Source organism: Corylus avellana, chromosome ca3 (genome assembly GCF_901000735.1).
Source record: "Corylus avellana chromosome ca3, CavTom2PMs-1.0".
In the NCBI taxonomy this organism is placed as follows: domain Eukaryota; kingdom Viridiplantae; phylum Streptophyta; class Magnoliopsida; order Fagales; family Betulaceae; genus Corylus; species Corylus avellana.
This window is the reverse complement of record NC_081543.1, coordinates 25,571,669-25,594,906: the sequence shown is the minus strand read 5'-3', so window position 1 is coordinate 25,594,906 and position 23,238 is coordinate 25,571,669. Positions and strand designations below refer to the sequence as shown.

Here is a 23,238-nt window from a genome sequence, read left to right as displayed (position 1 = left end):
AATTTGAAAACAATAAAAGGAAGTATACTTGAATTTTGATCTTAATTAGTATCCATATTCGGCAAAGCGCGTTGTGAGGATCATGCTGACGCATACTGCACCGGAATATTACCCACCGACGGACTGTTTCCAAACACACCTCGTCTTTTCCCGAAAACTATAAATACTCCTCTTTCTTTCCCATTTTGTGCCCTAGAAATCCTTTCGTTTCGCCTCCACTAGCCGCAACACCCAATTTTCCCTCACTTTCCCATGCTTTCCCGCCGAAATCTCCCCACGACCTCGCCGAGCCGGTCCCCTATTGCCTGTCTATGATCCGTAGCGGTACGTCTCGGATCGCTTGTCGTTGTCTCGCTGATGGACGCGGTGGAGTTGCCGTACCCGGTGGACGTGGCTGCTCCAAAACTCATGGGATCGGAGGGGTTCGTTAGGGCTGGGGTTACAGTCAAGGAGGTCGAGGCTCGCGATTCCGACGGCGTTTCAGTTCTCGCGAGTCCTCGAATCGAACGGTGCAGCGCTCTTTTGAGTCAAAAAGGTAATATTTTCTGATCTTTTATTTTTTTTATTTTTTTTTTCGTTTTTGATTTTTTTGATTTTTGTTTTATTTTTGAAATTTTTAATTTTATCGTTTATCACTAGCTTAATTGTGTTTTACTTTGTTTTCCCAAAAATTTTTTTTTTTAAAAAAGTTTTGGGCAAAAGAATTGTGAAATATATGGAAGAAGAGCTTATTATCATTTTAACTGTTAAGCATTATTGCTCTTATTTCAGTTACTTCCCTAATTTAGTTTGGGAATTAGATGGGGGATAAGTTTGTAGTATCAGAAGGTTCTTCAAGGAAACTTAATTAGTGCCTTGAAATTAAAATTTGCTAGTAATGGTTAAAAACTAAGGCAAGCAGTGAAAGCTCACATAGCATTTCTGAGAGTTAGGCTAAGGTGTTGGAGGTCCACATGTCGGCGGCGAAATTTGTGTCACGAATACCTAGCAGTTAAGCTAGATGGTTGAAAATGTTTTATTTATGGCTCCTTAAACATCTTACGTGGCCATGATTACTAGGGTCAGCTTGAAGTGGGTTGGACTGCGTGGTTCGCAATATATTTCTGCTAGATTGCAATCAGCACATTCATTTTCCTTTTTTACTCAGCTCTTTGAAAACAAGATTGCTTTTGTACTTTAACAAATAGAAAAAGTTGTGTTTGAGAATGAGTTACTGTCTATTGTTAGTTACAAAACCTGCCTCTTAGTTTGGTGGCCTTACATATGTGTGAGGTAAGAAGATCTAGGTCACGGGTTCTAGGGTTGGTGAGAGAGACAGGAGTTACTGTCAATGGTTTGAACTGAAGTTTGTGATTGGGAATGCTGGCTCTTAAAGTTGATGTGGGATTTCTGATTGAAAAGATATTCCCTATCTCAGTCTTGCCCTTTGTTAATGGTTTAGTCTCTTATGAATTTCAAGAAGAAAAGATGATTTTTACCTGCGTTCGACCTTTTTACTGGCATTTAAGAGCTTTTGTGTTTTATTTTGTATGTGTGTTTTTTTTTTTACTATTTATAAATTATTCCTTGTATTATTGCTCAAATTTTGACATAATTGACAAGTCCTGTCATTTCTATTCATAGTTCACTGGTTTCTGCGTCTCTGTTTACCACTTTATTGGTTAATTTTATGCTCTATGTAATATGTGGTTATTTCAGATGTTACAACTGTGGTCGTGTTCACAACTGTGGTCGTGTCTTCAGAGTCGGGCTCCTGCGATAAGATTCCAGACGCTGAACTTTGTAGGCATGCTAATCAGCTGCCCAGCTTTCGGGGTGAAGATGTGTCTGCGCACCTTTATGGTATGGAAAAAAATTGTCTTTTACAGTGTCCTAGGCCTGAAGATGTACGGTTACAGCAGGTAAAACGATTCGCCAGAATGGATGTACAGTTACAACGGAAAACAGCAAAGGTATCAAGAAGTGGTAATGGGTGTTCAAAGAGGCCAAGGCTGGTGGCTCTAATGGAAGATTCTATGAGCCTAGCTGGAGTTGATGACAAAAAGGATATGACTGATAAGCTAGAGTCAAATCCTACAAGGTGCACCTCTCCAGGTAAGATATCTTCTGGTATGACGTGTTCATTATTTGAAATAAATATTTGTCTATCAACTTCAAACTCTGTTTACTAGAAAATTGTTGATGTTCCTTAAAAGAGTGTCCTTGTCATGCAAGATGTCATATACTCATATTTGGTTTCCTAGTGTGAGAATTTCTATTTCCCCTTTACTTTGCGCTTATTTCCTGCAATCTAACATTGTTTTTAACGTATAAAAATTATCATACCCTCTTTTTAGTTGCTGTGGATGCAAGATGCCAGCTCTGGTTAATTTTAAATATGATATTTTCTCATGCCAGTAATTATGCCTTTATTTAGTCATGAACATGCAATGATTGGCATCTCTTGCAACTAGTAAACAATGTTTGAAAAGCTTGTCTGTAGTTGTCCCAATAATGTATGTATATCCTCCTACACCCAGCTCTTCCCTTGCCCCAGCCCCTTGCTTATCACTTGACCCTTCATGTGTGAAGCAATTCTGCAAAAGAGAGCACTTAAAACATCCATCAACTCATGTACGAACAAATTTCAAATTCAGATAAACTTTTTCACCCATAAAATATCTGTTCATATGTGCTTCCTTTCTTGCGTTTCCCTTTAATTTAAATCTATTTTAATATAAAAGATTTTCTCTAGACATTTCATCGTCCCACTTAACTTATCAATCAAAAGTGAAAAAAAGACCTTGTGTCCAAATCATGTCAATGCCTCTATGCGATGTATGTAAATTCCCACTCACACCTGCTCACACCCACTCAATTGTTATAAAGTATCTCCTCAAAGATTTAAAAACACCCATAGATTTGAGGTGCAAAGTTAAATTTCTACTTTGAAGCATTTCTACCACTTCATCACGACTACTATTTACCAAATTCTTTGGAGAGAAAAGAGTTTTTGGATAGCTAGAGAAAAGGTATCACAAATAATGAAGGCTTCAAGACTATATAATGATCAACTTTGACACATGGTTGATGCCGTAATTGACAAAAATTTAAGCTACTGTACTTGCAGAAGTGAACTTTGGTAAGGAATTAAAGCAATTGAAATATAAAATTTTTCAAATTGTGACAGGCAAACATACGGGTAACTGGACTACCTTCTTTTCCTGCAATGTTGATTGGTGCGAATAGTTCTCTCTCATGCTTTTGCAAAAGGGTTTTTGGATCACTTTTTTGTATTTAATATTCCAAGTGTGGTGTAACAATAATTATCTTTTTACATTCTGGTCATTGGCTTCACCTCCCAATGATAGTCCAGCTTGGCTGCTAACTTTTTAATTCTTTGCCTCTGATTTTTATTACAATACAGTTTGTTTAGTTATGGTGATTCCTATGAAATATTCCAATGGGAAATGACAGAGTAATTAGTTGGTTTAGTGATTCATTGTTGAGGTCTGATCTGCAAAAAAATTTATGACCTGACTTTCACATCATAAATGGAAATGTTACGAATTTATAGGTCCTTTTAGTTTGATTACATGTTTGGGCTCTCGTTTCAGCTTACCAGAGTTTGCACTGATACAAACTTTCCTCTTGTCTAAAATATACATTCCAGAGAATACTCAATTGATGAAACAAAAAAACAACCTCAACAAGCGAGGTGATAAGAGAGGTTTCAAAGTTCCTGCGAAGATCAAATATGATTCTTCCTCTATGAAGGCAGGATCATCGAACTTCAGTTCAGCGGCTGGAGGGAACAACTTTTTTGGTAAGACATTGTTAGAGAAACTAGTTCCATTTTATAAATGGAAGTATTCAACCCTTTGAAGAGAGTTTATTTATTTTGTTCTTTTCTGATTGCAAATAAACACCCTTCAATTTATATTAGTGGTATGACGGTTTAGAGACTGACTTGAGGATTCATAACATCATGCCATATCCAAATTCAGATCTCTCTAGATTTGGATCTAAAACAACCAAGCTGTAGTTGGTGATTATGGTACATAATTATATATTTACTCATATTGGTAAGACATGCATACTGCAGCCAGTCTTTTGTACACTATTGAAACCAAAACTCTTTTAACAATTTTTTCTCATATTGTGTATACTTGTAACACTAGGAAATTTAGGATAAGGAATGAAGTCATTTGTGCGGAGGTGGCAGTGGATCAATTAGGACAAAACTAACAAGAAGTTGTGGGATGCCTTGTATGTGGAAGGAGTAAAAGGGCAAAACTAAGGCAAACGGTGTGGATTGAAGTAGGGAAGAAATGATTGTTAGAGATAGTGGCATAAAAGGATCAATTTTGTTGATGCCAACTAGTTGGGATTAAAGCTTTGTTAAGTTGAGTATTATACATATAGGATTATGGCTTGCCACTTTTTATTCTTTTTTAGTTTGTACTTTTCTTTTACTAGATTCAAGGCTTTGGTCCTCACCTTCCTATATCACTATATTTTTTCCGATTCCATATATCAATTTGGTTCTTAACATATTGATTTATGACAAAATTACCTTATAAGCTCACCTATTGCTATGCATCTTCTGTATTATTATTATTATTATTTTGCTTTCAAATATAAATTTACATGAATCTCATTAATTAATGTTGGGAATTATTGTCAGGAGCATATGGTCTGAAGTTAGATCCCCATGACATCACAAAGCTTGTGGGTGACCCACCTTTGAATGATCTTCTTGATGGCACTTACAAGTGTTCTAGTTTAGTAAAAGACAAAGGGAAGAAAGCAGAAAACATAAATGGTGATTTTTTGAATTCAGTTAGAAAAGCATTCTCTGTCCTGCAGCTCTCAAGGCCTGTCCAGTCCCAAAATTTTGCAGATATAGAGAACTTCTCTGACAAGAAAATTTCCACATGCGTAGCAAATTCTATTTCTTGTGATAAAGGAGAGTCCTGCACTACAGATCTATCTTCATGTCACAAGGTTTGTTTTAATAGAGAATTTAGGACGCTGGTCAGTCAGACCCTGGATGATACCTTCAGAAGCATCTTTTACATTGGCCAATTGACTAAAACCAGATATTTTGATTTATCACTTGAAATATTATCGGAAAGTTATCTTCTAATTTGAATACCGACTCTTGAACCCTTGACTTGGACTTTGATGTTAACCAAGTAAGCCAACAAACATGACTTTTGCCTATAATTTCTAATATATATATATATATATATATATATATATATATATAAAGTTACATTTTAAAGTCATTTAACCAGATCTGTTGAGAGAGAAAGTCTCCCGTTTGAGAGTTTGGACACCCACAGAATACATATGTGTAACATAAATTATTTATTGACATTGTACATTTGCAACATGAATGCTGCAACCACTCCATAATGTGCCACATAAATGCTGTCGTTAGTAATAAGATTGAAGATTAATCAGTCAATATTATTCTTTACAAATAATATTGACGGTCAATAATCAGTAATGTACTTTTTCTGTCTTGTTTCTCAAGATCCAGGATTCTTGTAGCAAGCCTGATACTCCTGCTAATCCACTTGATTTGCCATTATATCAACCTAAAGATATTTTGAAACGCTTGATGCTTGCTGAACCCAAGGATTTGGATTCTTTGCTCCTTGATGCGGCCAAGTCTTCTGTATCATCAAGGAATACTTCCGATCTACGCCCAGTCAAGCAAATGTCTCGCAAAGTCAGCTTGCCACCATTTCCATGGTCACATACTTATAGTGGGCATTCTAGAACTAATTCTGATGCAATTAAGCTGCCTGCAACTAGGAGCACATGCCAAGGTAAATGGGTAAGAATAGGGAATGTTTCCAGCTCTTCGAGGATTGCCACTGATTGTCTTGCAAACTTGGAGTCACTAACTTATGATCAGAGCCTGGTTCCTTCAGGACTGAGATCAGAAAATAAAATTTTCCCATCAATACCTGTTAGTTTTCCACGGTATGAGCGGGATATATTATCTTCTGCTACATGTTCAAAAGCTTCTCACTTATTTATAGGTAAGAATTTCATGAGTTTATCCTGGATTCTTCTTTTTTCTTTCTTTATTTTGTTTTGTTTTGCTTCTGGTTTTAATTGAAATATTGCTTTTTCTTATAAGCAGATTCTGGAGGCGGGGTGAATTATAAAGGAAACGGTATGCCTACAATCATAGTAGCCTTCTTGGCAATCTGTTGCTTAGATATATGTGAACTGCCTGTGTATACGCATAAAGCTGTCTGTTTTTGAGTGTGTTTGTGTATTTTGGAGCAGTGGGGCCATTAGGGGCTGCGGTCCTGATGTGAAGGAAACAGGGAAAAGGAAAAAAGAGACAAAAAAGGAGAATGACAAAAAGTCGGAAAGATGGAAATGATGCCATTTGATCTAATTGTTCCAAACCTTTTGTTAGTATACTATGTTATGGATGCAAATTTGAGTCTAGTACTGTTCTTTGCCTGACGTACACCATCTCATTAGTTATCTAGTAGGCCTAGAAAGCTTAAGGCTGATGGTTCCTCTGATTAAACTGGTCATATGATGTGTGAAATGTGTTACTAAGATTGAAAAATAAATATTGATAACTAGATGAGGTACGGTTAAGAAATGTGCTATAAATAGCGACACTTTTTGCATTTAATATCTGAGCTATGTTCTATTGTGTCTGTTTTCTCATGTGCTTTTTGTTTCTTACAGCTGAGCAATGTCCAGGAGTATTAGCTGCTGCTCAAACTCTGTGTGACATCGCAACTCAATATAAACAACATCCAGATGGAATAATAAGGTGGCCAAAGAAGCCTTCACAAAAGGTGATGAAAGCTCGCAAGTTGAAGTCAAATGAGAAACTTGAAGAAACGTTTGCAGCATCCATTTCTGTATTGCCATCTAACAGTATGGTAAGAAGCGTGGACCAGCTAATGTCCTCAAAGAGGCCTAAGCTCTCTATGATTGAGGGCAGTAAGGATCTAGATCATCCCAATGGTCTTAGGAGAGGGCCAATAAATTGGTCAACTCCCAGATCAAGCAGATCATCGCCGAGCAAATCGATTAAGGACTCGATCGCAGAAACTAGACATTCAACTGCTAGCATTTTTAAACAATCATGTATGATGCCACCACCTGCAAGGGTGGTTTTGGATAAGGCTTGCAACAGTCAACAGAAGGTAAGAAAATTATTGCCCATGGATTGGAACCGGGGAAGGGATGGGCTCGACTGATCGATATTCCTTCCAATAATTGTTGTTATTTGTCTGTATCAGCTTTCGGTCTTTAGCCAAACCAATTGGCTTGTACATATTTATGATGTAGGTGGAAAGAAATTGTTCCAGGGGTTCTTGCTCTAGCGGGAATGGCATTGTTGTAAGAGTTCACCCTTGAAGGGTGAACAGGGTCCCAATGTTGTAACAGTAAAGAAGTTGTACACAGCAGGGAATTCTTTGCTTTCTGTAGAGCATTTCATGAGGCAATAGAAATTTACGTCTCACTCTTTCAAAATACTCCGATTGTTCTCTCATTTTACAACTTGCTGAGACATCACTACTGCAACACTGGCTTGTGTTTGTTCAAGAAATATCAAAACTGTTGCAAAAACAGTTGAACTTTGCTTATCAGTAAACCCTAGCACATATTCTCCCAAGAGGATATTGCTTTTCTTAGAACTTAGAATGGTTTATGAATTGGACTACGCTTAATGAAGCGGAGATTACTAGTTTGAATCTCCTCTTCTCTTTTCTTGACATGTTAAAAAAAAAAAATTGGTCTGTGGATATGTTGCTGAAGCCTAAATTTGTGACCCTCATTGCAAACAAAATTATTTAGAACATTATTTTTCAATTGGAAAACGATCAGAACAAAATGAAATTAAACAGAGAAATATAAACTGTTTTGTCAACTATTTCATGATGGGGATGTAGCTCAGATGGTAGAGCGCTCGCTTAGCATGCGAGAGGTACGGGGATCGATACCCCGCATCTCCACTTTTGTTTGCAATCTGTTCTAAATCATTTTGTTTTCAAGGAAAAACCAATAACGTTGTCTTTTTCGCTTTCCCTGATGAAAAGTTCTACACTTTTTCTTTTTCAATATCCTTCTTTTTGACATTTTTAAATTTCTTTGCCAATAAATAACCATTAATGATTTTCTTCTTGTCCCTTTTCATTGTTCTCTCCGAAACTTTTTGCCGTCACCCAGCGGCGGATCTAGGAGTTCATTCTACCAGGGGCGTCAATAAAATAATAAAATATAATTATAAATAATTTTTTCTCTTTATATATTATATTTTTATTATAATATGGTAAATACAATAGTAAAAAAAAATTATACCACAATATATGTATCACAAAAAGCATATTTATATGCTAAATTGATATATTAGTTACCATGTAGGCACTAGTACAAAAGTAAAGGAAAATACAAAATACAAAGTGCCTAAAATTGCATTCTATGTAGTCTTAGAGAAACAAAATCATTAAGTATTAAATCTGAATCGAAGCTTTCAGTAATTCTCCTTTCAATGTAGACAAGTAAATTATCTTTAAGAAATTTATCTTTCATTTTGCTACGAAGTATTGTTTTAATAATTGTTTACTTCTCATACTCTAATGATATTATAATAAAATTATTAGCATATTCCGATAGCTATTAGCCTAAAATGAATTAATAAAAAGAACAAATCTAAGATTGGTAATAATCTTCTAAAACTTGTTGATGCTTGAAAAAAATCCCAAAGTACTATATAAACACACCAAAAAAAAAACAATATTGTTTTAGAATAAGATAAACAAAATGCCAAATATTGATAAATAAACATTAAATTTCTTGACTTTTTTTTTTCTTTTTTTTTTTTTTTAATGTGAAACCGAAATAGTTGGAGGAGTTTTTTACTTTTTTATTTATTTATTTTTTTAAAAAAAATTTTGTTACCTGGGACAATAAACAATTCAGTCAAAAAAATATTTAAAATTTTTTTTTTTTTTTTACTAGGGGCGACCGCCCCCAGGTTGCCCCTGCTTCTCTCCGCCACTGTCTTCCTCATTAAAACCCTGCGGCTATGAGTTCAGGTTGGTACGTAGGCTCTGTTGATGATCAGGAGTTCTGGGTGCGCACATGTTGGAGGGCTTCACCAGCTTTAAATTTGGAGGAAATATAGAGTTTTCTATAATCTTCATACGTAAAAGGGGCGTAGAGACGCGGGTGTTGAGAGTCGACGAGTTGAGGTGGAGCTTCAACTGCTGCCTCCTTGGGTCCTAACACAAATGAAGCAATTGACACTCGAATGGCTGCTTCCTTGCACTGTACTCGATGCTTCACGTTACAAAACCTTCCATTGCTCCATGCCTAGCTTGAACATCAACATATATACCAACATCATAATTATTCATTTTACCATAAAAAATAATTAAATGGAAGACAACCGCCTACCTTAGCAACGTCCCCAAGGTTGACAAGGAGGGTGCCTGCGCAAGGATGAACTGCTACAAATGCACCAGACTTGTCCATCACTTCAAGCCCACCAACGTTTTCATCATCTTGAAGTATGGTTAGAAATCCGGAATCTGTGTGTATTTGTACGCCAGAGGATCCTACAGTTTTAGGGCTGAAGTTGTATTTGTTTATCCTAAACTGGCAAGCCCATCCCTTGAACAAGTCACTCACCAACCCCATACTTTTGGCCAACTTTCGCCCCAAATCAATGCCCAGCTCGTGTATTGCTTCAGCATACGCCTCTATTATCTCCCTGGAAGTAGAATCTTAAAGGAGTCAAAAAGGAGAAAGAAAACTGAAGATAGTAGATTCGAAGGGAAGAAATTAAAGAAACCTCTGTTGAGGAGAGGCATCCAACTGAGAGCAAAACGCTCGCACGGTCGCAGGGGAACCCAAATCATAGAGACCCAAGGCCTCGTAAAGAGGATTGGAATTGCTCGGTGCCACGTAGCCGCTGCCAGCAATCACATCGGTGTTGCGCTTTTTGATTTCCACGGGAAGATCAAGCAGCTCTTTCACCACTTTCTTCATCTCTGACATCAGACTTGCGGGGATCTTGTGGTTGACGAGCCTGAAACAACCCCATTCTTCTGATGCTTCTCTCAGTTTCTTGTACTGCTCTACATCTTCCATTTCCTGCATATCGATCACTGGAATACACTTCAAATTGCCGCCCTCCGCCATGTTTGCTCGCTCTTTCCCCTGTCCACTTTTACTGAACCACCGCTAATATTTCAATGAGCTAAAGCCTATAGATAGGCAGAAGAAAATGTTGGCAATGGCTGAAAGGCAAAGCCAAAGAAAAATATGAAAAAGGAAAAGAAGGAGTTTGGGACAAGTCACCTTCTCAGACAAAATTGGATTGCACATGTCGCGTGGGTGACAATGAGGACAAACTAAAGGTCATATTCCAAACAAGTCACTTCTGCTTGCTTCTTTGTGCAAGGAAGTTGCCAACAAGTTTCTTGGCCTTCTTTTTATAATGTATTTCCCTTTAATTAAGGAGCACACTAGTCTATACGAATTGTGCTTTCTGCAACTCTCTCTCAATTTTTTCTAGTAAGCACTAGTCTTGCATACATATAGGATACCTTCTTCCTGTAAAATCTTGTATTACAAAAGAAGATTTCTTGAATAATTACAAAGAGGTGCATTCACCAATATACACAGCAGGTGTACATTAATTAAATGCAAAAGAAAGAATAACGAATACAGAATATAAAATCATGTTTCCTTCGCTGTCTAACTTCCTTTTCTACTTGTTTTCCTTCTTTATATGCTGCCAGATATTTCTTTGACAAGTTTAGCCAAACTTTCCTTTTCTACAATTTATTTCCTTGGCTGTCATTGCCGTTTCTTCCATGATTATCATCATGATTCACGGCATCTACTCCACCATTTAGTGCCTTGGATGTCATTACCATTGCTGCATGATTCATGGTAGAGATACCTTGGTTAACATATCTAAAATCTCGTATTACAAAAGAAGATTTCTTGAATAATTACAAAGAGGTGCATTCACCAATATATACAGCAGGTGTACATTAATTAAATGCAAAAGAAAGAATAACGAATACAGAATATAAAATCATGTTTCTTTTGCTGTCTAACTTCCTTTTCTACTTGTTTTCCTTCTTTATATGCTGCCAGATATTTCTTTGACAAGTTTAGCCAAACTTTCATTTTCTACAATTTATTTCCTTGGCTGTCATTGCCGTTTCTTCATGATTCACGGCATCTACTCCACCATTTAGTGCCTTGGATGTCATTACCGTTGCTGCATGATTCACGGTAGAGATACCTTGGTTAACATCCCCCCTCAAGCTTATGGGGAGGGGATGAACCATAAGCTTGACACGCAAAGTGCTGAAACGAGAAGACGAGAGGCCCTTTGTGAAAATGTCAGAGGGCTGTTCATGAGTGGAGATGTAGCGGGCAACTATGTCTTTATTGAAAATTTTCTCTCGAATAAAATGATAATCCACTTTAATGTGCTTAGTCCTGGCATGATACACAGGATTAGAAGTGTGAGCTAAGGCACCAATATTATCGACCCATAAGCAAGGAGCCAAAAGAAGAGGAATATGAAGTTCCTTGAATAGCATCTTTAACCAATACATTTCAGTCGCAGTGAGTGCCATAGATCTATATTTAGCTTCAGTGCTTGATCTTGCAACAACAGGTTGTTTCTTGGCAGCCCAAGAAATTAAGCAAGGTCCCAAATAAATACCATAGCCAGTGGTGGACTTTCTATCATCAGGGCTCCTTGCCCTATCAGAATCACAGTAGCTATTAAGTTGCAGAGTACCTTTTGTGTAATACAAACCATAGTCCAATGTTCCCTTGAGATAATGTAAAACACGTTTGGCAGCAGTGAGATGGGTGGACCTAAGGGAATGTAAAAACTGACATAGCTGATTTACGCTGTAAGATATGTCTGGATGAGTCAATGTGTAGTATTGCAAAGCCCCAACTATGTGCCGGTACTCAGAAGGATCAGGTAGACTTTTGCCATCATTTCTAGACATTTTGCTACCTGTTACACAAGGTGTAGAGGCAGGCTTGGCACCGGCCATTTTTACTCTATGAAGTAGCTCTGTGATATATTTCCCTTGGTGGAGATGAAGTCCATGCTTGTCACGTGATGCTTGAATTCCAAGAAAGAAGGAAAGAGGACCTAAATCCTTCATAGCAAATTCACGTTTGAGATTTGTAATAAGGCCATCAACTGCTGCAGGAGAGTTACTGGTGACAATAATGTCATCTACATACACCAAAACAAAAATACAAATAGACAGTCGATGAAAATAAAACAAAGAAGTATCCACACTAGAGCCTGAAAAACCAAGTTCTAACAATGCTTGAGAAAGACGAAGGAACCAAGCTCGTGGAGCTTGCTTTAAGCCATAAAGTGATTTGTGTAATTTACACACATACTCTGGATGAGTAGAGTCTTCAAATCCTTTAGGTTGCTCCATAAAAACCTCTTCTTCCAAATGCCCATGGAGAAAAGCATTAGAAACATCTAATTGGCGAAGACACCAACCATAATGAACGGCCAAGGCAAGAACTAACCGAATGGTTGCTGGTTTGATAACCGGACTAAAAGTCTCGGTAAAATCAATACCAGCTTCTTGATCAAATCCCTTCGCTACTAATCGCGCTTTGTAGCGGTCAATGGTTCCATCCGATTTTTGTTTGAGTTTGAAGACCCATTTGTTGCGAACAACCCGTTTATGAACAGGACGCGGGCATAAAGACCAAGTCTTATTTGCAAGTAAAGCATCAAACTCAGATTGCATCGCCTGTTCCCAATTCTGGTTTCCCACAGCCTGATTATATGTCCGTGGCTCGAGTGGAAGCACAATGGCAGATAAGGCTTGGAGAGGGTGTTTGGTGGAGTAATAAAGTTGGAAATTGGGAAATTGTTTGGGCTTAAGAGAATTGGTTTGGGAACGAGTGACAACCCGAGGCGGTGGGGGAACACTATTACGACTGGCAGGGGAAGACACGGGTTCAACTTCTAAAGCAGGAGAAGGAGACAAGACATTTGTTGCACTATGTGGCTCAATGGAGGTGGAGATAGGTGGTAATATTGGACTAGGACATTCACTTTCGGTGGGTAATGTGGGACCCTGACTTTCTATGGGTGTAATAGACAAGGTGGGACTATGACTTTCATTGGGTGTAGGTAAGGCGGGACCATGACTTTCTGTGGGTGTAGTGGGAGATGAGTTGGGAGTGTCTGCATGACTTTCAGCAGGGGAAACACTGGAAGGGTGACGTGTAGAATTGGGAGGTAACGTGTGATCATGAGAAGTCTCATTAGATGCAAGAGATAAAGGTAAATTAAAATGTAAGGAAGGACTGTTACCTGCCAGGGAAGGAAATGCAGACCCAGTGCACAGTTCTTCTGATTGGGGAGTGGCAGCAGATATATCCCCAGCTGGAAAGAGTGTTTCATCAAAAACGACATGCCTGGAAAGATAAACACGGTTTGTATGGGGATCCAAACACCTATAACCTTTATGATTGTTGCTATAGCCCAAAAAAATACACTTCTTACTACGAAAAGCAAGCTTGTGAGAATTGTAAGGTCTAAGAAGTGGAAAGCATGCACACCCAAATGATCTAAGGATAGAATAATCTGGTTGATGTTGAAAAAGAGTAAAATAAGGAGACTGAAATTGAAGCACTGGCGTCGGCATTCTGTTTATTAGATAAACAGCAGTTAAAAATGCATCAACCCAGTAAGTGGTAGAAAGTTTGGATTGAGCTAAGAGAGTCAAGCCAGTTTCTGTGATATGCCGGTGCTTTCGTTCAGCAATACCGTTTTGCTCAGATGTGTGAGGGCAAGATAATCGATGTAATATGCCATGTGTTTCAAGAAAATTCTTAAAATTGTTGGAGATATATTCACCTCCATTATCGGATTGTAGTTGTTTTATTTTGCAAGATAGCAAATTTTCAACTAGATTTTTGAATTTAATGAAACACAAGAAAACATCAGACTTATTTTGCAACGGAAACATCCAAGTGAACCGAGAATAATCATCAATAAATACTACGTAATACCTACAGCCACCCACTGACATAACAGGAGAAGACCACACATCAGAGTGAACTAATTCAAGTGGGGTTGTGGAGACTCTAGTAGACGTAGGAAATGGAAGTTTTCTGCACTTTGCTACTTGACAAGATTCACAAATGTGAGGAGATTGGGTAGGACCTGAGACAGACAACAGAGAATTTTGAAGCAACTTCTTGATTATTAAATCTGATGGATGGCCAAGGCGAGAATGCCACACACGAAGAGGAGCAGTAATGCCAATCATTGCAGTGAATGACCGAGCAGAACCACCTTGAAGGGAATTTTTATTGGCATGAAATTGCCTCAGGTAGATGGGATATAACCCTGCTTCACTAGGCCCTTGCAGAAGAATTTGATGAGTCTGCATGTCCTTTATAACAAAATAGGAAGAGGTGAGAATGAAATAACAATTGTTATCACAACAAAATTTTTGAATGGACAATAAATTAGAGGAAGCATCTGGACAATGTAAAATATTGTGCATAAGCAAACGAGTTTTAGGAGTAATAATCAGGGAAGAACCAGTATTGGAAATAGACAATCCTCCTCCATTGCCCACTGTCACGCTCTCTTGGCCTTGATACGGTTGCTGCAGAGACAGATTGGCAAGTTCAGGAGTCACGTGATTGTTAGCACCACTATCCAGGTACCATGGCTGTTCTATGTCTGGCACAGGGTGTGTAGCGGCTGCCATGGCGGCCAATTGTGATGACAAATGCCTCCTTTGATAAGAGAAATTCATACAGTGATAGCAATCCAAGGCTTGGTGATTGGACTTCCCACAAATCTGACAAGGATATTTGTTAGGAGCAGCAAATGTAGGAACATGTATAGAATTTTTACCATGAAGACCACGCTGAGGTGGAGCAGCAGAGAAACCCGGTGCAGCACCAACAAGGCTTGACTGGGCTGGCTGATGGGACTGTAGGCGTTGTGGGCTCTTTGGTTTCTTGTAATATTTTTGCTTTTGAGAAAAAAAGGCAATCTGACCAGTCACGGGTTGCACCTTTTGAGTGTGAGCATCAAGTAAAGGCTCATGGTTCAGCAATTCCATCTGGAAGTCATCAAATGAAATGGCAGAATTTCTTGTGGCCAAGCTCCATGTTGTGACGAATGAGTGGTATGAAGGATTAAGACCACCCACAACATATGAAATTAAATCTTCATCATCGACAGTCTTGCCAGCAACAGCTAATTGATTAGCTAAATTCTTTGCTGTAAGAAGGTAATCCGAGCAACTTTTAGAACCTTGTTGAAGGGTTTGAAGTTGACGTCTTAAATGAGAGATGTGAGATAGTGAGTGTGGAGCAAAACGATTCGCTAGATAATTCCACACTTGACGAGAGGTGTTTTGCCCATACACTGAGGACAAAACTTTTTCAGTTAATGTGGCATTTAACCAGGCCAAAATAAACTGATCTTTCTTCTGCCATAGAAGATACTCTGGATTTATATCAGAGGTAGGTTTGCCTTCTGTATCAAGAATAAATTTAGAAGGACAAATTTCTGAGCCATCAACAATACTCAGAAGATCATGGCTACGAAGTGCAGGAAGAAATTGAGTGATCCAACTAATATAATTAGGACCAGAAAGTTTGACATAAACTAGAGAAGCGATATTGGGAAAAACAAAGGTAGAAGAAGCTGCGGAATTAGAGGTTGCCATGAGGATCAAAACAAATTGAGAGGTGTTAGCCAAAAGGCTCTGATACCATGTAAAATCTTGTATTACAAAAGAAGATTTCTTGAATAATTACAAAGAGGTGTATTCACCAATATATACAGCAGGTGTACATTAATTAAATGCAAAAGAAAGAATAACGAATACAGAAAATAAAATCATGTTTCCTTTGCTGTCTAACTTCCTTTTCTACTTGTTTTCCTTCTTTATATGCTGCCAGATATTTCTTTGACAAGTTTAGCCAAACTTTCCTTTTCTACAATTTATTTCCTTGGCTGTCATTGCCGTTTCTTCATGATTATCATCATGATTCACGGCATCTACTCCACCATTTAGTGCCTTGGATGTCATTAACGTTGCTGCATGATTCACGGTAGAGATACCTTGGTTAACAGTTGCTTCCTCAACATTGCAGAGAAAAAGGTGTACAAAATCAAGAACGCCTTCGAGCCGTTCCCTGATGCTTGGTGCGTCGGCTCCTCTCACGGGTGGCTCATTCTTTTGGATGAAAAAGCAAACCCACATCTCTTTAATCCCTTCTCCAACGCAACAATTCAACTCCCATCTTTTCCTGCTCATCTCAAACCAGCCGTCCCCGAAGCCTACTTCATCGAATGCTGGCGGAAGCACTTTATCGTCAAAGCTGTTTTGTTGTCGGACGACGACAACAAATCTGCTGTGGTGGTAGTAATCTACGGAACCCCATCAAGGCTTGCGTTTTGTAAGGATGTCGACAACACTTGGAGCGACTTCGGTGGCACTGGCACGCGTGGAGAAGAGTATTCTGATATCATCTTCTACAACAATCAGCTTTATGCTTTGACAGACTTTGGCTCGGTCCAAGTGTGGGATTTTCGCAGCCCCAGTCCCAAAGAAATCATGAATTTGAGACCTTCTGGCCGGTCAACTGTAAACGTCGATATGGAAAACTTCCCACGAGACAAGTTTTCGAATCTGTTTTACTTGGTGGAATCGTCGGGAGATCTTCTGCTTGTGAATCGGGTTTTCGGCAACTTTGTTAATTCAGAGGGTGTAGCGATTGATGAGGCCGGGCTTCTTGATACAGAGGATACTCATCCTCTGGTTTGTCCGTACAGAACAAAGCAATTCCACGTCTATAAATTAGACAGCATTAGCAACACATGGGAGAAGGTGGAGTCTTTACCCGACCGAGCAATGTTTTTGGGTGGAAATCATTCTGTGTCGCTGTCTACTTCGGATCTTCATGAGGGTTGTGAATCCAATACTATCTACTTCACCGATGATAATTGGGATCAGATGAACGAGGATTACTTGTATGGCGGGCATGATCTGGGCCAATTCAACTTGGCATCAGGAAATTTACAAACAGGCGTTCAATTCTGCTACCTCTACTCTGAGAGGATGGATCCGCCACCCTTTTGGATAATTCCACCACAAAACAATTAATGCCCTCCTTTTCTTTTCCTTTTTTTTTTTTTTTTTTTTTTTCTATTTTCGGTTGATAGTCTTTGGTGCATGCGAACTGTAGTTGTCTTTTGTAATTCTTCCTCGCAGTTTCTGTTGTACCGGCTTTTTAATCCATTCGATTCGAGCAATTAATGAATGCTGTATTGAGTTTACTGAAATTGAATTTGAAGAATGCAAATTATTGGTTGCTATATCAAGATCGATATAATAAATATAAGACTTACAAACGAAGAAAAATATGGTAAAATAGGGAAGTGGCATGCAAGCAATTAAAACAAAATTGCAGATGGTTTCAATTACATTGCATTACTTCAAGAAGAATGACAACTCTTTTTTTTTTTTTTTTTACATGTCCGCACAAGAGAGGAGGGGGATTCGCTTCATTAAACATGGTCCCAGGTGATAATGGCAACTTATTCTAAACTACATAAATTCCAGAAGTGGTTTCCTGAGTGTAGAGTGCTTAGCTGGTTCAGAAGGCAGAGAGAAGGGATTAACAATATAAATGAAACAAAAGCCCTGTTTGTTTTTTGTTTTTTCTTTCATTTTAGAGTACGAAATTCAATCTAGCAATTCACCATTGTCATGGTGTTCTCCTCCATTCACAAGTGGTGCTATTGATGCTATTGATGCTGCCGATGCTTTTGGATCATAGGGCTTGGTCTTTAGTTTGAAAGCAAACTTTTTCAAGATCGCGTTCCAACCCCCCTTTGTTTTCACCAGCTTCTCGATCTCTTGTTTCATGCCGAAGCATTCTTTCTCAAGCTCAGAAACACGTTCCCTCATGTCATCAACTGCTACAAGTTGGTTTCCTGTGGTGCCTGCTTGGACAGAGACATCGTTTCTGGCCAGAGCAAGATTCCCACTGGGATTTTGTGAGTTCTCGAGGTTCTCGGAGACAAAGACCCAACCAGCAACAGAGGTGCGGAGCCGAAGTTGTTTAAAGAATAATACTTGGACAATCACACGAAGTGGCAACCTCTCGTTCTAGGCTGCATGGGTGCTGGCTTCCAAGGAGAGCTTCTGGCAGTTCATGAGCCTGCAGATTTGTTCCCTTTCAGAATCTGTTAGCCAGGAATGAGCCTGAAAGATAAGAAAGACAAGAAGTTATCCAGAGTGAAAAAGGTTACATTACTACATAATCCTTACTCACAAGTAATATTTAATACGCCATTGCGAGAGGGCAGAAGTACCTTCGAGTGGAAGAGCGAGCTCGCCCTGAGGAAGCGGCCCGTACGCGTCGTTTCCTACACAGCGAAGAACGTGAGGATCGTCCAAGTACCCGATTCTCTCCGCTCTCGTTGACGATACCATAAGATCCACTGCCAGCTGCCCCACATTCCCAATCGACTGCGCAGGCTTCACCAAATAAATAAGTAAAACGAAATTCGAAGTGATTCTAATCCTCCGTTCGGTTACCGAGAAAAAAAAAAGCAAAAGTAAGTTTCAATTATTTTCTTTTCCTACATTTTCTTGGCAACCAAACGGAGCTCAAGTTTTATAGAAAACTCACTTTAAACTAAGCGAATTATATAATACGAAGAAAAGCCATTATAATAGAAAACGAACCAGGACGAGAGTGGAGCACTCCTCGTGAAGCTGCTTGCCCTCTTCAACAACGAATTCCATTTTAGAGCGTAAAACAGAAAGTAGAGAGATTGAGAATCGCGCTTCACCGATAGGGTGCCTTTGCCTTTAGCTGACCAGTTCTTGAGCTTGGAGAAGAAGCTAGGGTTTTGGGCCTCAAGCAAATTAACTTTTTGGGCCTTCAGGCTTGGTGGTTTAAAGTGACTGGGCAGAGTTTGGGCCTTCAATTGGGAAGCCCGATCGAGGATACTCTCGACGTGTCTCTCTTTAAATAGTCGGTTGATAATTTATTTATTTTAAAATTAATCCTTTTTTTGTTTTATTTACAAATGATATTTTATTTATTTCAAAAGAAATCCTTAAGCTACAAATCCCAATTGGACTAGGAATTCGACTCCAATTGGGATTTGTCTTTGCATTAAACTTTATTTAAAGCCCAATTGAGCTACGGATCCTCCTAAAAAACCGAAGCAGAGGTCTTACGCAATGTTGGATGATGCTGCTGCTGCTGCTGATGATGAAGACAATGGTGTTGGGGGAGACGCTGATCATAGGACTAGAAAAGCCAATACCCATAAAAAACGTTTCAGGAAGAAGATTGAAAGTCAAGAAGAGGAAGATGGTGAAGTAATTGCACGAGGGGCAACAGAGAGACGACAGGTTAAAAGAAGAACTTCCGATGATGGTTCAGAGTCAGAAAAAGAAAGGTTGTGTGACCAAAGAGAGAGGGAGCAATTGGAGCAAAATATAAGGGAGCGGGATACAGCAGCGACACGGAAGTTAACCGAACCAAAATTATTACGAAGGAAGAAACAAGAAGCAATGAGGAGATCTGATGCTTTGGAGAAAAATGGCCTTGAAGCCTTGAGAAAAGTTTCAAGACAAGAATATTTGAAGAAAAGAGAGCAAAGGAAACTTGAGGAATTAAGGGATGATATAGAAGACGAGCAATATCTGTTTGATGGCGTGAAGCTTAACGAAGCGGAATATCGCGAGTTAAGGTACAAGAAGGAAATATACGAGCTTGTGAAGAAGCGGTCAGAGGATGCCGACAATACAAGTGAGTACAAGATGCCGGAAGCCTATGATCAGGAAGGCGGTGTTAATCAGGAAAAGAGATTTTCCGTGGCTTTGCAGCGTTACAGGGATGCAACTGCTGCGGGAAAAATGAATCCTCTTGCAGAACAAGAGGCTTGGGAGGAGCATCAAATTGGGAAGGCAACGATGACATTTGCTTCAAAAAATAAAAAGCAAATATCTGATGACTATCAGTTTGTGTTCGAGGATCAGACTGATTTTATCAAAGCATCAGTAATGGATGGAGAGAATATTATTGATGACAAGAAGTCTACTGAGAGAGAAAAATCAACAGCAGCTTTGGAGGAGAGAAAAACATTACCCATATATTCATATCGGGATGAGTTGCTCAAAGCTGTTCATGATCATCAGATTCTTATCATTGTTGGTGAAACTGGTTCCGGGAAAACTACCCAGATACCCCAATATCTTCATGAAGCTGGATACACAAAGCGTGGAAAGGTTGGGTGTACACAGCCACGAAGGGTCGCTGCTATGAGTGTGGCCGCCCGAGTTTCTCAAGAAATGGGTGTCAAACTTGGCCATGAGGTTGGTTATTCCATCCGGTTTGAAGATTGCACTTCAGAAAAGACTCTTATTAAATATATGACAGATGGGATGCTGCTGAGAGAATTCCTTGGTGACCCAGAGCTGGCAAGCTACAGCGTGGTGATGGTGGATGAGGCCCACGAAAGAACTCTCTCAACTGATATTTTGTTTGGATTAGTAAAGGATATTGCTCGATTTCGCCCTGATCTGAAGTTGCTTATCTCCAGTGCAACACTTGATGCGGAGAAATTTAGTGATTATTTTGATTCAGCTCCAATCTTTAAAATTCCAGGGAGGCGATATCCTGTTGAAATACACTACACCAAAGCTCCAGAAGCTGATTACTTGGATGCCGCCATAGTTACTGTTCTCCAAATTCATACGACACAACCAAGTGGAGATATATTGGTTTTCTTCACAGGTCAAGAAGAGATTGAAACAGCTGAAGAAATTCTAAAGCACAGGACAAGGGGCCTGGGGACGAAGATTGCTGACCTGATTATCTGCCCCATATGTGCAAACCTACCCACTGAGCTCCAAGCAAAAATATTTGAACCCACTCCTGAAGGAGCGCGGAAGGTTGTTCTCGCAACAAACATAGCTGAAACCTCCTTGACTATAGATGGGATCAAATACGTAATTGATCCAGGCTTCTGTAAAATGAAATCGTATAATCCAAGGACTGGGATGGAGTCGTTGCTGGTTGCTCCTATTTCCAAAGCATCTGCTAATCAAAGGGCGGGTCGATCTGGACGAACAGGTCCTGGAAAATGCTTCCGACTATACACTGCCTACAGTTATCAGAACGAGTTGGAAGACAATACATTACCAGAAATACAAAGGACAAACCTTGCAAGTGTTGTCCTCGCACTCAAGAGTCTTGGTATCCATGACTTGTTAAATTTTGATTTTATGGATAGACCGCCATGTGAAGCATTATTAAAAGCCCTGGAACTACTCTTTGCACTAGGTGCACTAAATAAACTCGGTGAGTTGACTAAAGTGGGAAGACGGATGGCGGAGTTCCCCCTTGATCCCCTGCTATCCAAAATGATAGTTGCTTCTGAAAAGCACAAGTGCTCGGATGAGATCATTTCCATTGCGGCCATGCTTTCTATTGGAAACTCCATCTTTTATTGTCCAAAGGAGAAACGAGTTCATGCCAACAACGCGCGGATGAATTTTCATACAGGAAATGTTGGGGATCACATTGCATTGCTAAAGGTGTACAATTCGTGGAAGGAGACAAATTACTCGACACAATGGTGTTATGAAAATTATATACAGGTTAGGAGTATGAAGCGTGCAAGGGATGTGCGAGGCCAGCTTGAAGGGCTGTTGAAAAGGGTTGAAATTGAAGTAACCTCAAACCCCAATGACTTGGAGGCTATAAAAAAAGCTATAACATCTGGTTTTTTCCCACATTCTGCAAGGCTACAAAAGAATGGATGTTATCGGACAGTCAAACATCCACAGAGTGTTCACATACACCCCAGCTCAGGGCTAGCACAGGTCATTCCGAGATGGGTTTTATATCATGAGTTGGCACTCACGACCAAGGAATACATAAGACAGGTAACAGAACTAAAGCCGGAGTGGTTGCTGGAAATAGCCCCACACTATTACCAGCTTAAGGATGTTGAAGACAGATCAGGATTTCCTACAATCCTTTGAAGACTCTACTCTCTCTCTCTCTCTCTCTCTCTCTCCCTGTGGGTGCGGCGCATGCGCTATAGATACATTGTATAGGATTGAAATTAAATGTAAATGACTTACCAAAAAAAGTAATTGAATATGGTGTTTATGCATCCCATGGAATGTCCAACAATGCCATTTATCATTCTTTGTAGAAAACTGTGCCTTCCTTAGTATGCTTGTAAGGTTTAAAATTTTGGTAATTATTCAAGATTTTTAACACTTAAACTTCTATCTCTTTCTGTTTTAATAAAATTGAAAATTAAAATTTGCAGTTGGGTTACACATTAAATGTGATTTTACACGTCAAATGTTATTAGTTACTTTCCAAACTTCCTTTATATAAAAATAAATTAATCACCAATGATTAATGCTATTCCAGTTTGAGAAGGAAAATAAAAATGACAAACAACCTATTAATATTTTCAGGCACAGTGAATTTCAGATGCAACTTGGTCATTGTCTTTTAACTGTCAGATGCATATAGTTTTTTTACAACTGTGCTGGCGAAAAGAGGAGAGGGAGAAGTGAGAACAAAATGAAAATCACAAAATTTTATAAGTGCTCATCCATTGCTACTGTAATAAGTTACTGTTTACACTTACACATAACTCAAAACCACCTTAATGTAAGAAGAAGAAGAATGAAGATTTAGGAAGCACCTCATTCTTGCAGATCCAATCTCAGGTCATCAGCTCAATACACCCTAAAACATGCATATATCTGGGGTGGTCCATACACAGTCTTCCACGAATATGGAATGAGCCATTTACCACCTTCATTGCCTAAACAAAACCAATGACACAAAGATCACAAATTATTATGATTGCTTGACTACCAAAGTCTATTGTCATCTTATCAGAAAAAAATGTGGAGTACAATGAACATAAGGAAGCCAAATGTAATGAAATGAATTCCAGAGAATTTACAAATTTCCCAATGGAAAGTGTTAAATATCTTAGGGATATTCATATGCAACTCTCAATAATGAAGTAACAGTGATAATAAAATTCAGAATGTACACTAATCTAGGCATAAAATCTGGAGTAGAATGAAAATAAGGAAGCCAAATTTAATGAAATGAATTCCAGAGAATTCTGAAACAACACTATAA

At 38.9% G+C, this 23,238-nt stretch overlaps 3 protein-coding genes and 1 non-coding gene across 5 annotated transcripts in view; 3 read left to right on the top strand and 1 right to left on the bottom strand.

Annotated features, from left to right (window-relative positions):
- LOC132176588 (uncharacterized) overlaps positions 1-23,238 on the top strand; it is a 33,125-nt gene continuing 9,887 nt past the window's right edge. Inside the window, exons 1-7 of one of the 2 annotated variants that reach the window (XM_059588840.1) lie at positions 1-535; positions 1,744-2,094; positions 3,653-3,805; positions 4,667-4,986; positions 5,522-6,035; positions 6,140-6,172; positions 6,709-7,508. In XM_059588840.1, coding sequence (XP_059444823.1) covers positions 358-535; positions 1,744-2,094; positions 3,653-3,805; positions 4,667-4,986; positions 5,522-6,035; positions 6,140-6,172; positions 6,709-7,229 — 2,070 coding nt within the window. In that variant the 5' untranslated portion in view covers positions 1-357 and the 3' untranslated portion in view covers positions 7,230-7,508. Of the gene's footprint in view, positions 536-1,743; positions 2,095-3,652; positions 3,806-4,666; positions 4,987-5,521; positions 6,036-6,139; positions 6,173-6,708; positions 7,509-23,238 lie in introns of those variants that run through there. The other variant, XM_059588839.1, reaches the window with a different exon arrangement.
- TRNAA-AGC (transfer RNA alanine (anticodon AGC)) lies at positions 7,916-7,988 on the top strand. Its single transcript has one exon. It is a non-coding gene; the product is annotated as a tRNA-Ala (tRNA).
- Positions 9,027-10,278, bottom strand: LOC132176413 (2-oxoglutarate-dependent dioxygenase DAO-like). The gene is made up of 3 exons (XM_059588607.1): positions 9,830-10,278; positions 9,433-9,748; positions 9,027-9,348 (listed from the first exon to the last, which is right to left on the bottom strand). Exons 1-3 carry the CDS (start codon positions 10,177-10,179, stop codon positions 9,097-9,099), a joined length of 918 nt encoding a protein of 305 aa, XP_059444590.1. The 5' UTR covers positions 10,180-10,278; the 3' UTR covers positions 9,027-9,096.
- On the top strand, positions 19,266-22,118 carry LOC132173410 (pre-mRNA-splicing factor ATP-dependent RNA helicase DEAH1-like; the record flags this gene model as incomplete). Its single annotated transcript, XM_059584906.1, has 1 exon — positions 19,266-22,118. A coding segment is annotated over one exon (2,838 nt), but the record flags the coding sequence as incomplete, so codon positions are not given.